The sequence below is a fragment of the Rutilus rutilus genome (genome assembly GCF_951802725.1).
Source record: "Rutilus rutilus genome assembly, chromosome: 2".
Lineage (NCBI taxonomy): Eukaryota > Metazoa > Chordata > Actinopteri > Cypriniformes > Leuciscidae > Rutilus > Rutilus rutilus.
In genome coordinates, this window is record NC_140210.1 from 56,022,398 (window position 1) to 56,037,553 (window position 15,156).

A 15,156-nucleotide genomic window follows, 5' to 3' on the forward strand; every position below is an offset into this window, starting at 1 on the left:
ACTAAAAATCATTTGTGTATGTAATTTATATATATACTGTACACAGCAAAATCCCCAGTGTTAAATTAACACTCCTCAGTGTACATATGTGTCCACACTACAGAGTGTTAAAATTAACACTGAAGCAGTGTTGAAGTTAATGAGATAATTAAGTGATTAATTAAGTGATGATTGGCCATTAGTGGTGACACCTGATGATAACGAGCAGACTCACTGAAGGAAAGAGAAACAAGAACAGAAAAAAGAGAAACACAAGGACTACAACTGACTTTGAGCCATTATTGCACTTATTATTTTAAGAGTTGGACTTATTTAGATTTAACAGACGTTTAGATGGTAATGTTTTATGGAATGTTTCATTTCATGTCACCATTATGGTGGTCAGTGTTTGCTTTAGTTGGGCTCTTGACCCTTTACTTTTTAACATTAGTATTTCTCCGACTGCTCCAACTCTGTGTTTATAAAGCACATTTGTTATGACAAGAGAAACTATGACTTTGGCTGTGTTTCCTGAAAACACCACAAGCCTAATTTGATCGTACAGACCATTTGTTGCAGTTGGTCTGAGATCAAGTTAGGCTTAAGATGCTATTGGAACTGCAGCCCTGGTTATGTTTTGATGATGAAATTACTAGTGACCTGATTCAATGATGGCACCCATCATTATAAACTGATTATCCACATGCTTTATTAATTTTTCACTACAGTAGTTACTTCCAGGAATATTTTAATGATCTGAAAGTTTTTAAATCACACACAGACATCAATAATCTACATATGAATCTCAACAATGGTGACAGTCAAACAAATGCTTAATGTTGCAGTGCATGATGGGAGCCACCAATCAGAACGCATCAATGGCTGACATCATGCATTGCAGCATGAATAAATTATGCAGCTGAATTGTCCTGTAATTTTCATTGTTTTTTTCTGTTTGCTTTTATTTTGCTGTTGTTTTGTTCTGACTTTAGTAGCTTGTTTTGTGATGTTCAGAGTTGATCTGTTTGTCACTAGTTTGTTTATTGTCACCATTGTTGAGATTCATATGCTGATTCTTGATGTCTGTGTGTTTAAACACAATAACTTCTTTGCACAAAATATTTTAAAAAAAAAATTCATATTGCTGTTGGATCTCAAACTATAGAATCTCAGAGCTACAATCACCAATACTAAAACAAGACATCAAGCATATAGTTAAAGATTTAGACTCTGAATGACATCAGTGAATCAGGACACTACATGATGATAATGTCATTATCATCAAAACATATTGTGAGCAGATCATGTTTTCTCTTGCAGTAACAAATGTGCTTTATAAACACAATGTTGGAAGTCAGAAAAAAAACTAATCTTGACAAAATGAAAAGGGTCAAGAGCCCAACTAATGCAAACACTGACCACCATAATGGTAACTTGAAAAGAAAAATTCCATAAAACATTACCGTCTAAACTTCTGTTGAATCTCAATAACTTTTGTCGATGTATGACAGAAATAAAGTCAACCTGGTAATAATAAGTGCAACAATGTGTAATGACTCGAAGTCAGTAGTTCTTGTGTTTCTCTTTTTTCTGTTATTATTTTTTCTCTTTCCTTCAGTGAGTCTGCTTGTTATCATCAGGTGTCACCACTAAGAGCCAATCATCACTTAATTAATCACTTAATTATTGCATTAACTTCAACACTGCTTCAGTGTTAATTTTAACACCCTGTAGTGTGGACACATATGTACACTGAGGAGTGTTAATTTAACACTGGGGATTTTGCTGTGTACGGAGTATAATTATTTTCTATATATAAATACACACACATGCATATATATATATATATATATATATATATATATATATAAGAAAAATGTGTTATTTACATATAAAATATATATAATATAAATGATATATTTAATATAAATATATATACACAGTATATACATGCAAATATTTCTTAAATATATACATGCATGTTTGTGTATTTATATATAGAAAATAATTATACACTGTACACACACATATGTAAACACAAACTTTTATTTTGGATGCGATTAATCGCGATTAATCGTTTGACAGCCCTATTAATAATTTGTGAGAGTTTGTTCTTTTGTTTTAATGTTAGATTGCCGTACGATGAAACAATATTATATGTGAGAATACTCTCAATCATTGATCGATATAGCATGGTTAGAGTTTGAGTGCTAATGTTAAAACTTCTTAATTTCCTAAGGAGACCCAAGCGTTGTCGTGCCTTTTTATGGATGTACTCTACATTACTTTCAAAATGAAGTTTCTCATCAATAATTGTGCCCAAGTATTTAAAATCCGAGACCTGCTCTACAGTTTTTCCCTTTATGACAACTGGTTTATATACAGAGGCGATACCTACTGTTCTCGATTGATTTCTCAGACATAGCTCTTTTGTCTTTTCAATATTAAGATGTAAGAAACTACTCTCAAACCAACAAAGAATACTGTCAATGTCCTCAAAGTATGAGGAGCAATTCATTTCTTTCTGCAAGGAGACCAATGCTATATCATCGGCATATTTTATAAGGGAAAGGTTATCATCATTACACTTCAATTCACTGATGTATACAGAAAACAGTATTGGAGACAGTACACTGTAAAAAAGAATACATTGATTTTATTAATATAGTTCACCTAACTCATAAATTGGACTCTATATGAGGTTCAGTGATTCAGGTCTAATGATTGTGAAATAATGATTATGTTAAATCACAACCAACACCATCAGATCATCTTTTCTAATTGTTCATCTGGCTGTTATAACTCATGTACAGCAGCCAAACAAAACTTAAAGTTAATAATTTAAGGTCAAGAGCCCAACTAAAACACACACTGATCTCCACAATGGTGACTTTAATTATGGTTTTCTCCTTCAGTGATTCTGCTTGTTAACACCAGGTGTCTTCAATGTTGGCAATGAAATATATTTTGTAAATTTTACTCATTTTAAATGGTTAACTTTTAAGGAATTCATTTGATTAATTATTACTCAATTCTAATTTGTTAAATTTAATTAATAATATTGCTTGTAATCTGTTGCCTCATTTTTATTAATTAGATATCAATAAAATCAATGTATTCTTTTTTACAGTGTACACATCCCTGCGGTACTCCAGTATCTAAAACCAAGCAATCTGACATGACATTATTGTTAATACAGACTCGCTGAGGTTGGCCTTTTAAAAACTTCTTAATCCATAAAATCATCCAACTACTAAGACCTAAATCATAGAGGCGCTTTAAAAGAAGATGAGGTTGGACAGTATTAAAAGCAGACGAGAAATCCATGAAGAGTATTCGAACATAGGAATTTGAATTATCTAGAATCTAGATGATGTTGAACCTTACTTAAAAGAGTAAGAGAGGCATCCACAGTGCTCCTATTGGCCCGATAGGCAAATTGCAGGGGGTCCATGGATGTCTCAATTTTAAATAACAATTTATTACACACTATGCGCTCCATACATTTACAAAGAACGGATGTGAGTGCGATCGGGCGAAAGTCATTGAAAGATTTTGCATGGGGTATTTTGGGCACTGGGATGACAGCAGAATTCTTCCAGGCTAATGGTACAAAACCATTGTCCAGGAAAATTTGAAACAATCTTGTAAATTGTGTTTTAGCAATTGAGAAAAACTGTAATAGGCTTTCATTGTTTTGGCAAGGCTTCAAAATTATTATTTTTTTTACTATTTTTTACCAGATGGAGCCATTTTCTCATGTTTGGCCTATAAAGCAAATACTCACTTTATTCCTGTTTTCTGCTTATCCATATTATAGATATAATTGGATAAATTATGCATCTATAATCGTGTGGGTGTGTTGATATGGATGTCAGAGTGTGGTATGTGTGTAATAGAAAAAAATATGTGTGTTTGCTTGTAATATTTGAGAGAGAAAAACTCTACTGCAAATCACAAATCCAAACGCTGTGTGTCCCAGTGGAGTTTTGCTGCATCTAATGGGGGAAATGTGTTACTGCGTCCAAACAAAATCTTACCGAAAGCTGATTTTTTGAGATATCAACCTCAAATTTGGAGCTCAACTTGTTTAGATTTAGGGATAACTCAGCTCTAATTCAGTTTTAGAGTTTAACATGTTTCATAAATTATGTATTTTATATAAAATAATGTTAATAAACTTTTTTTTTTTTTTTTAAATGGGTCTGCAATGGGTCTTCTTTAAAATGAGACCAAACTTGCTGCTTTTTGACTGACATTTTTGTCCTCTATATGTAACTATTTTTTAATTGACGCACAATGGTTTAGTTTGTCTTCATTTCTATGTATGCTTCCAGCTGACCTGTGAGTTTGGTGTACTCTAGCATGTTATCTATGGCATCTGAGATCTTCCAATCTGGCATCAGCTTGTCAGCTAGAACGAGTGCATCCTTAATCCTAATGTACAAAGAGAAACACACACACACACACCCATCAATAACAGTAAAATCTACACTGTAAAACCCAACAAGTTAAAGGTCCCATTCCATGGATTATTTTTATTATTTTATAATGTTTCCAGGGGTGCCCTTATAATGTTAGTATGTTTTTTAGATCAAAAATTGTTATAATTTAGAAATAAAAGGCATATATCCTAGCCTGATTTCATTCCCTGGTTTGAACACTCTGTTTGAAGGGGCGTGTCTGCTGAGAGACTTCAGTGTAAACGCCCTCTGCTGTGATTGGCTGACATGCTTGCATATGAAATATCTGGCATTACACAGTGGAACTATCTGGAAAACTTTTACTATTACAGCTATTATACGTTTTTACTATTACAGCTATCTGGATTAACGAATCGTGAGAAGTTTTTTAAGTATTTAGATCTATTACCATCACATAAAAGGTTGCAGTGATCAGCACTGAGCAGATGACAGCCTGTTGATCGCGTGAAAGATCTTATCATTGCAACGCAGTTTCTGCACTATCACTTATGATTTCACCAATGCAAACATGAGGTAAGTACAGTAAGAGCTTCGTTGTGCAGTGTAACAGCGTCATTGATTTCATAACGAGTTTTGGCAAGTGTCCAGATAAACTCGCGCTGTGTGATTGATAGCTTGGGCGATTGGAAAGGGATTGTTCTTTGATCGCTTTCTGTATATTAATCACAGTTTAAGTAAGATTATTTTCATCCTACTAAGAGAAACGAACGATGTGAAGAGTGATCGCTACTTCCATATTAAATCACTACTTACCGCTTGCTGGAATATAGTTGAAATAGTCCCCTTCGTCAGTATGAAACGCTGAGAGAAGTCTGCTTGATATTATTCCAGGTTAGAAAAACAGTCCGTGGTGAAATGGACAGAGCAAACTAACAACTTCGAATTAAACTTTTGCGGTATCCGATTATAGATAAACATCAACCACGTCTGTTGACATTTCGCCATCAATACGCCTGTGTTCCTGTGGGCGGAGGTTACGGTACTAGTGACATCATTAAAGCAGGATGTAGAGGGATGTAGTCCAATCCAGCCGTTTTTTGTAGTCAACTTCTGTTAAATAAAATATCTCGCTTGGCATTGAACTTTGAGCTTTATAATTTTACAGATATTATTTATACTCTAACAACAACATTACACACTAACTAAAGTTTGAAACATGGGATCACATAGAACGGGACCTTTAAGGTAACTCATTTCATTTGAGGCAACCGATTACCTCAATTCAATTAAGTTTATAAAAACAATAGTTATGAGTACTCTGAACTTATTTTAATCGAGTTCACTAAAACAATAATATTTCTTAATACACAATTAAACTTTACACTGCATTTGAATACTTTATATAGCTGAAACTTCACTTTATTGAGTAAAAACAGTGACATGACAAACTTTAAATGAACTCAGAGCACTTGCAGTTACTGTTAGCTCACAATGTCACACACAAAGTCAAATTCAATAAGTTAAGCTAACTTATTACATTTGAGGAAACCGATTGCCTTAATTCAATTAAGTTTATAAAAACAATAGTTATGAGTACTCTGCAATTATTTCAGTTGAGTTTACTAAAAGTAGATATACATTGCAGTCAAGAAATTAAGTGATTAATTAAGTGATTATTGAGCATTAGTGATTAACACCTGCTGTTAACGAGCAGAATCAATGAAGGAAAGAGAAACACAAGAACTACAACTGACTTCAGACACAGCCTGCACAGCAAAATCACCAGTGTTAAATTAACACTCCTCAGTGTTTATATGTGTCCACACTAGAGGGTGTTAAAAATTAACACTGAAGCAGTGTTGAAGTTAATGAGTTAATTAAGTTAACACTGAAGCAGTGGTGAAGTTAATGAGATAATTAAGTGATTAATTAAGTGATGATTGGCCATTAGTGGTGACACCTGATGATAACAAGCAGACTCACTGAAGGAAAGAGAAACAAGAGCAGAAAAAAGAGAAACACAAGAACTACTGACTTCGAGCCATTATTGCACTTATTATTTTACCAGTTTGACTTTATTTCTGTCATACATCTACACACGGTCTTATTCAGATTTAACAGAAGTTTAGATGGTAATGTTTTATGGAATGTTTCGTTTCATGTCACCATTATGGTGACCAGTGGTTGCTTTAGTTGGGCTCTTGACCCTTTACTTTGTAACATTAGTATTTCTCTGGTTGCTCCAACTCTGTGTTTATAAAGCATATGTGTTGTGGCAAGAGAAACTATGATTTGGGCTGTGTTTCCCGAAAACATCGCAAGCCTAATTTGATCGTATAGACCATTTGTTGCAGTTGGTCTGCAATCAAGTTAAGTTTAAGATGCTTTTGGAAATTCAGCCCTGGTTATGTTTCAATGATGAAATTACTAGTGACCTGATTCAATGCTGTCACCCAGCATTATAAACTGATTATCTAATTGTTTTATTAATTTTTCACTACAGTAGTTACTTCAAGCAATGTTTTAAATATCTGAAGGATTTAAAATCACACACAGACATCAAGAATCTACATATGAATCTCAACAATGGTTACAATCAAACAAATGCTTAATGTTGCAGTGCATGATGGGAGCCACCAATCAGAACGCATCCCTGGCTGACATCATGCATTGCAGCATGAATAAATTATGCAGCTGAATTGTCCTGTAATTTTCATTGTTTTTTTCTGTTTGCTTTTATTTTGCTATTGTTTTGTTCTGACTTTAGTAGCTTGTGTTGTGATGTTCAGAGTTGATCTGTTTGTCACTAGTTTGTTTATTGTCACCATTGTTGAGATTCATATGCTGATTCTTGATGTCTGTGTGTTTAAACACAATAACTTCTTTGCTCAAAGTATTGTCAAAAATTTTGATATTGCTGTTGGATCTCAAACTATAGAATCTCAGAGCTACAATCACCAATACTAAAACAAGACATCAAGCATATAGTCAAAGATTTAGACTCTGAATGAAATCAGTGAATCAGGACACTACATGATGATAATGTCATTATCATCAAAACATATTGTGAGCAGGTCATGTTTTCTCTTGCAGTAACAAATGTGCTTTATAAACACAGAGTTGTAGCAACCAGAGAAAAACTCATATTAAAAAATGAAAAGAGTCAAGAGCCCAACTAATGCAAACACTGACCACCATAATGGTAACTTGAAAAGAAAACTTCCATAAAACATTACCGTCTAAACTTCTGTTGACTCTCAAGAACTTTTGTCGATGTATGACAGAAATAAAGTCAAACTGGTAATAATAAGTGCAACAATGTGTAATGACTCGAAGTCAGTAGTTCTTGTGTTTCTCTTTTTTCTGTTATTATTTTTTCTCTTTCCTTCAGTGAGTCTGCTTGTTATCATCAGGTGTCACCACTAATGGCCAATCATCACTTAATTAATCACTTAATTATTGCATTAACTTCAACACTGCTTCAGTGTTTACTTAATTATCTCATTAACTTCAACACTGCTTCAGTGTTAATTTTAACACTCTGTAGTGTGGACACATATAAACACTGAGGAGTGTTAATTTAACACTGGGGATTTTGCTGTGTGAGATGAAATCAACTCAAGATAAAAGACATTAAATCTCTAAAGATCTCAGCAGAGGAGGATTAAACCACTACACAAACAGCATTACCAGCTTCACTCATTACTAACCAGTTTGACTTTTGTCATGCGTCTACAGAAGTTGTTATTGAGAATGAACAGAGGGTTAGATGATAATGATTTATTGAGTTTCATTTAAAGACACCATGATAGTGATCCGTGATTGCTTTAGTTGGGCTCTTGACCCTTGACTTTATAACACCAGTTTTTCCTCTGGCTGCTGTAACTGAGTGTTTATAAAACACATTTGTTATGGCACATACGCCAAAAGAAAATATGAGCATGTGGTTGTGTTAAGATAATAAAAACCATAATTTAGTGACTTGATTCTCTGATCATTTCCAGAGCCTAATCTCTGATTAGACAGGTGATGTATTACTTGTATTATTCATTATAATAGAACTGATTCTGCTGTAAGGCCCATTGTTGTGACAATTTGATTTTAAAAACCTCTATGGTATCATGCTGACTTACACAGTAATCATGAATCAGCATATGAATCTCAACAATGGTGACCATTAAAAAATGATTAATGCCGCAATGCATGCTGGGAGCCATGGATAAGTTTTGTATTATGCAAGTACCCAGCATGCATTGCAGAATGAATAATTTTTTAATGGTCACCATTGCTGAGATTCATATGCTGATTCTTGATATCTGTGTGAGTCTTAGTAATGTAATACCTTTTTGTGCACAACTCTTTGTAAAATCCTTCTTATTATCTGATGGTCACAACATGGCTAGCTCTTATGCTGTAGAATCACAGTTTTGAGTGAAACTAATATGTTGCCCTTTTAATCAGAGATCAGACTCTGAATGAAATCAGTGAATCAAGTCACTAAATGATGATTGTCATCATCAGTCCTTCACCATCAACACCCGATCAGACTTTTCCTTGCCTTTTGTGCCATAACAAATATGTTTTATAAACACTCAATTATAGCAGCCAAAGAAAATCTTAAGTGCAAAAGTCAAGGGTCAAGAGCCCAACTAAAGCAAACGCTGATCTCCACCATGGTGACTTTAAATGAAACTCAAATAATCAACTTCTAAACCTTTGTTAATTCTAATAAGAACTTCTGTAGACGAAATGGCAGTAATAAAGTCAAACTGTTTAGTAATAAGTGAAGCTTGTAATGCTGTTCGTGGAGTTGTTTAATCCTCCTCTGCTGAGATCTTGAGATATTTAATGTCTTCTTTTATCTCCAGTTGATTTCGCTGAGGCTGGAAGTCAGTTGTAGTTCTTGTGTTTCTCTTTCCTTCAGTGATTCTGCTTGTTAACAGCAGGTGCTCATCACTAATGCTCAATCATCACTTAATTAATCACTTAATTATACAATTATCATTCTGGGATCTAGAAATGTTCTATAACTCATTCAGTTTGAGTTCTGTTTCAGTCATTCAAGTTTCGGTAATATTTGAGTGCTGTGAACTCAATTGTATTTAGTACATATTACTGTTAGGTTTTACAGTGTATGGAAATATCAGGGTGCAAGCAAACTCAAGGAATTTCAAAATACATTCTGAATGCCTCAAAGCTTTTACATTGTGACTCTCTGTAGATTGGACCCATTCGAACACTGAGCAGGGTTCTTTACACTTTGGTCAGGTTTCACAGACAGGGTTTCGCTTAAGCCAGGCCCACTGTAAACGCTCTAAAGAATTAATTGGTTTGAGTAGGACAAACTTAAATTAAACTAATTAGTTCAGTCAAATTAACTTTTATGAGTATTTAGCACTTTCTTTTTCTTTCAAGTTCACAAAACTGATATATTTTAAGTAAACTGAACTGTTTCATTGTTTTGAGTTTTATGAAATAATTTTTTTCTTTTAGACAAACTTAAGTTTAACTAAAACTGTGCTGGGATTCTACTTCCCAGCATGCTTTGCCGATGGCACTCGAAAGGGAGAGTAAATGCTAAAATTAAGTGTAATATACTGTTTTTTTGTGTGTGTGTAAGATTAATGTTCAGTGGGAGATTTAGATTAGTTATGCTAATTTAGAAGAATTTCTGTCAATGTTGATTTTAGGAGAGTTACCATCATGGTGACAAGTGTTGCATGCGGCTTGGTTTGAGAGCAGGTATGATAAAAACTTTATATTACTGTACAAAATGCAGCAAGTGTTATACCACACTATTGTTAACATGTTAACAAATTAGCAAGTTAGCATTTGTTGAACTGGCTTGTTATAACTAGCTAAGTTTATGCTAATAAAAACATTCACATTGATGTTATATTAAATGTTAAGTTAAATGTATGAATTAGCGAACTCAAACATTTCAAGTTGAGTACAAAATAAAAATCTGCCAGTTCTGCTTACTTAAACTGTGAACTTTTATAAAAATGCCTTAGAAAAAAAGCAATACTGGTGTGCATCTTGAGACAAAACAATGGAGGTAAATGTTATGTTAAGTTAAGACAGCTCAAACATGCAGTATATGGAATAGCCTTAAGCCTTTTCTGTGAAACTGGGGGGTAACTGTTTTACTGTTTGCTCTCTTAGAAAAAAAACCCACTTGACATCGATGATGTAGCCGATCTTGTGTTGAAGGGCCTGACGATGAAGAGTGTATCGCGTGTGAAACATGCCATAAATGTTCTCTGCCACCTGAGAGAGAATGAAGGATGGATCATGGATGAGAACACAGACTGACACATAGAAATATTAAATTATTAGGTTTGTTGCCATCTGTTTCGCCTACATTGTCCTCATCGATATATGAACATACAAGTTAATTTATTTTTAAAATGTCTTGCTCTCTTGGTTAAGAAAAAAATAAATAAAAATCATACAAACATCAGCATAAATGAAATGTGATTTAGCATGTACCTTGTCTTTGAAGCAGATGTGCTTCCTCTTGTTCACTTCACACACTCGAGCAGATTTCAGCAGACGCTGATGGTCAAAGGCTTTTGGAATGCCAAGATAATGACAGTCTCTGTACATTAGAGGAAAAAAAAACGGAAAAAAAACTAATGCAAATAGTTGATGGAGCATTAATCCATTACCAGTGGGCCATATTTAAAGTTGTTCTTTATAGTTCTTATCTTCAACTGTTCTGTCTTAGCCTGTTCTCAAGATATAAGTACTAGCAGCTTTAGTCAGTAAGGCCAAGCCGCTGAGTAACGCTTAATTTAGTAAAATCCAAAATGCAGAAAATCCAATATGGCAAACATTCTACATACAACGAATTCACACAGAATCTCCAATGAGTCAGCGTATTTACTATAAAGACTGCCAAAGCCTCCAAGCCCCAGCGTATAATTTTAATAATAATGTTTAAACATCCTTTTTAAAATACAACTTACCGAGCCAAATAGTCCCATTTGTCCACATCAATGCCATTCAGTTTATTCGCCACAATCTCATACAGGAAAGACTTGTCTTCAGCTCTGCCCTTCATTGACCACTGCAAGATAGACAATATTTTGAACACGGTATCCTGAGAAACACTGGCTGAAACGGCACCTTAAACCCATTTTTACCTGTCCATCTTTTTGCCCTTTCAGAATTAATTCCTCAATAAACGTGATGTCTTCATCTAGATTTAGTCCATATTGTTCCATCTCTTTGTCCAGTCCACTCTTCTTTCTCATGCAGTGAAACATGCTGACAGAGGCTTTCTCGTGCTTCAGAAGATGAACATAAATGCACATCAAAGTATAATAAAAGTGTACACACATTAACTACATAAACCTTGCTTATGTAACAGGTCAAAGAATGACAAACATTTTTGCAACTTTTTATTTTCTGTTTTCTATTGTTTGTGAGTTTATTTCACCAAAATACTGTATTGTTCAGTCATGGCATGGTAGCTTATAGGTGTTGGGAGAGTTATTTGTTGTGTATGTGCGCCTTCTATTGGATGTGAGGTTATATACTGAATTTTCACGTTCTTTTCTCAGTCTGCATTCTACGTGATTGAGAGAGGTATGTGTTTGCGTCAGCGCAATGTAAAAATTGAGATATACCTGTTAAAACTTTAGTTTCAGTGCACATGGTAACTTGTATGTGTAATTTATTATGACTGCACTTACATTGAATCGAGATGTGTCGAGAACTTTGCTGTTTTGAGAGTTTGAGAAATTGCTAACATAGCTAACCTCGTGTTTTGTTTAGCTGTATGTTAGCGATCGTCGTTCTATCCTCTTGAGTCATAGCCCACATGTTTCAGTTGTCCTTTTTCTTATGTTAGGCTGATTCTGAGTGACGATAGAATCCTGAACTTTTGCTCTCTTTGAAATTGAACAGGTATGTACTCCCAATACCAGGTTAAGAACATAATGTGTTCATTTAAAAAGTGTTCTTGTATTGATTAATGTTCAATGGCACTGAAAAGTCCAGATGTAAAGTATGTACATTTTGCTTCGCACAAATTACTTATGTATTAACTATTGCAAAGTTTATTTCATGTTGCATAATGTTAATGTAAGCGCTGAAAGCTCAGAGTTAATAACAGAGATGACACGCAATAAGACACATACACATTATATATATGAGCCTAATGTGATATGTTTAATTATTATTTTGTATTTTATTTTCTGATTTTTGAATGTAATTAAATGTGGAGTCTGCATTCTACGTGATTGAGAGAGGCTGATTCTGAGTGACGATAGAATCCTGAACTTTTGCTCTCTTTGAAATTGAACAGTTGAGCTGAATAAAGTGCCTTGAGGAAAGTCAGTGTCCTGTCATCAGTGCACCAGAACACAACGCAGTAGTCGGCGAAGTGCAGACTGCGCCGGCTACACTTAGCAGTTTATATTCTACACTCAAAATATTTTAGTCCAAATTTAAGTTTTATGTATTTGAATTACATTCAAATCTTCCACCCATTTGGATGATGCAGTTTCAACATAAACTTATAAACTTAATTGTATTCATAATTTGTCAGTCATATGTGAATGAAATTGGTAAGATGTATGTAAAAGTACACAGCAAAAATGCCTTTGTTAAATGACCACTGCCTAGTGTCCATGTGTGTGTGCACTACAGAATTAAAGTACCATTGAAGCAGTGAAGTTAATGAGATAATTAAGTGACGACTGAACATCAATGATAAACACCTGCTGTTAACAAGCAGCATCACTGAAGGAAAGAGAAACACAAGAACTACAACTGACTTCAGCCACAGCCTTAGATGAAATCAACTCAAAATAAAATGTCTCAGATCTAACCTATGTTCCCTGAGAACAGGGAACGAGACACCGCGTCGATTATGCTAACATTATAACATTTTTTAGTGAATGATGAGTTTAAAGAATCCTTCATAATTGATTATGCAGCACTGCTTGACCCTTTTACTGTAGTTTCAGTGTTGTAATATAAAATTAAGCACTCTGTAGTGTGGACACACAAGTGTTCATTTAAAACTGACAGAGGTGTAAAGTCCAGGTTCAGAAAGTAAAAGTCCTCCTCAGTATTCTGTTCCAATCACCTGGATTTGCTAATTAGCACAGTTTTTCAGCAGGAGATAGAACTAATTAGTGAAATCAGCTGGCTGAGTTCATGGATGGAATAAACATATGGCAGGACTTTTACTTTCTGACCCCTGGACTATACACCTCTGCTCTTTGAGGCTTATAGCTTGGGCAGTGGCCATAGGGAATACTGTCACTGACACGTAGTATGTGACCCGAAGTGGAATTTTTGGCATTTCAGCGAAACGGCCGTTTGTCTGACGTTTTTGTCACAGCCATAATTGGCATGCACTCCCCTTAGCATGGTGCATGGGTATATCGATCCCCAATAGCGTCATCGACATAGTGCAAGTTCCCTTTCAAACGTCTCAGGTTATGACTGAAACTTATTTTCCCTGAGAACAGGGAACGAGGCACTGCGTCATTCGCCATGTCTCGGAGATGCCTGCTGAACAGTCCCTTCAAACAATAAGTGGATGAAGTGTTCTTCAAAGATGTAGTCCAGGGGTCAGAAAGTAGAAGTCCTGCCATACGTTGATTCCACCCATGAACTCAGCCACCTGATTTCTATCTCCTGGCTGAAAAACTGTGCTCATTAGCAAATCCAGGTGATTGGAACAAAATACTGAGGAGGACTTTTACTTTCTGAACCTGGACTTTATACCTCTGTCAAAGAGGCATCAGATACAACAAAGGCCTACCAAGGCCACTCAAAGGCTTGGAATCAACAACTTTCATGGAAGAGGTTCCTTTAAGGGAATATGGCACTTTCTGAGGGGAACAACCACACATGCCGCCAGGGAGGCTGACCTGGTCTAATTCACTGACCTAGTCTTGCCAACAACCTGTATGTTTCCTAAACAGATTCTCTAACATTATTTGTCTCAATTTGTGGAGGCATCCGATAGGGAGGACTGCAGATTGTGGCAGTAATCGCTCAAAGACTGGATCATAGAGATGGGCATCCTGGAGAGTAGAACTCAGCATAGCACTTTCTAACCCTTGCAAATGAGGGGAGTAACTCTACTCAATCCTGGATCTTCACAATGCTCCAAAGCACTGTGGAGGCTAGGCCCTCTAAAGGGACCCTAATTAGGGGAGCGCCTCCAGCTCTAGGGCTGATCTAACAGGAAGGCCTCGTGAGAGTCCTTCGACCTTGCGACCAGACTTAGGGAGTTAAATATTCATACAGAGAGATGTATGAGTCTGGAACACTATGCTCAACCTGATAAGTATTGACCAGGCTCTAGGCAAGAATCAGGGAGGCTCCATGGGAGCCTGCAATGTGATACTTAAATGGGTCATGAACTGGATTATTTTATTATTTTATAATGTTCCCTGGGGTGCCCTTATAATGTCAGTATGATTTTTACATCTAAAATTGTCATAGTTTAGGCATAATAAGGCATTTTTCCTAGCCTGATTTTAGCCTCTAATTTAATTGCTGGGTTTGAAGAGGCGTATGCTGTTTGACTTTAGTGTAAACGCCCACTGCTGTGATTGGCTGTGATGTTTGCATATGATATAGCGTCACATCAGAAATCACCGATCACAGATCAGGCATTAGAATTAACATGGTTACTTACATGTTTGTGGCGTTGCTGACAGATCCATATCGTTAAAGTATGTTTGCAAAGCTTGCATTGAAATTGAAATTGCACTGCTGAGAC

The 15,156-nt window shown here is 35.4% G+C and overlaps 1 protein-coding gene across 1 annotated transcript in view; it reads right to left on the reverse strand.

The window, feature by feature from the left end:
• LOC311279830 (uncharacterized protein) overlaps positions 1–13,424 on the reverse strand; it is a 52,562-nt gene extending 39,138 nt beyond the window's left edge. Inside the window, exons 1-5 of the mRNA XM_084391583.1 lie at positions 11,552–13,424; positions 11,375–11,475; positions 10,896–11,004; positions 10,582–10,673; positions 4,322–4,416 (exon numbers count right to left, since the gene is read on the reverse strand). Of these exons, the coding sequence (XP_084247709.1) occupies positions 4,322–4,416; positions 10,582–10,673; positions 10,896–11,004; positions 11,375–11,475; positions 11,552–11,749 (595 nt within the window). The 5' untranslated portion in view covers positions 11,750–13,424. The remainder of the gene's footprint in view (positions 1–4,321; positions 4,417–10,581; positions 10,674–10,895; positions 11,005–11,374; positions 11,476–11,551) is intronic.
• Positions 13,425–15,156: the final 1,732 nt, after the last annotated feature.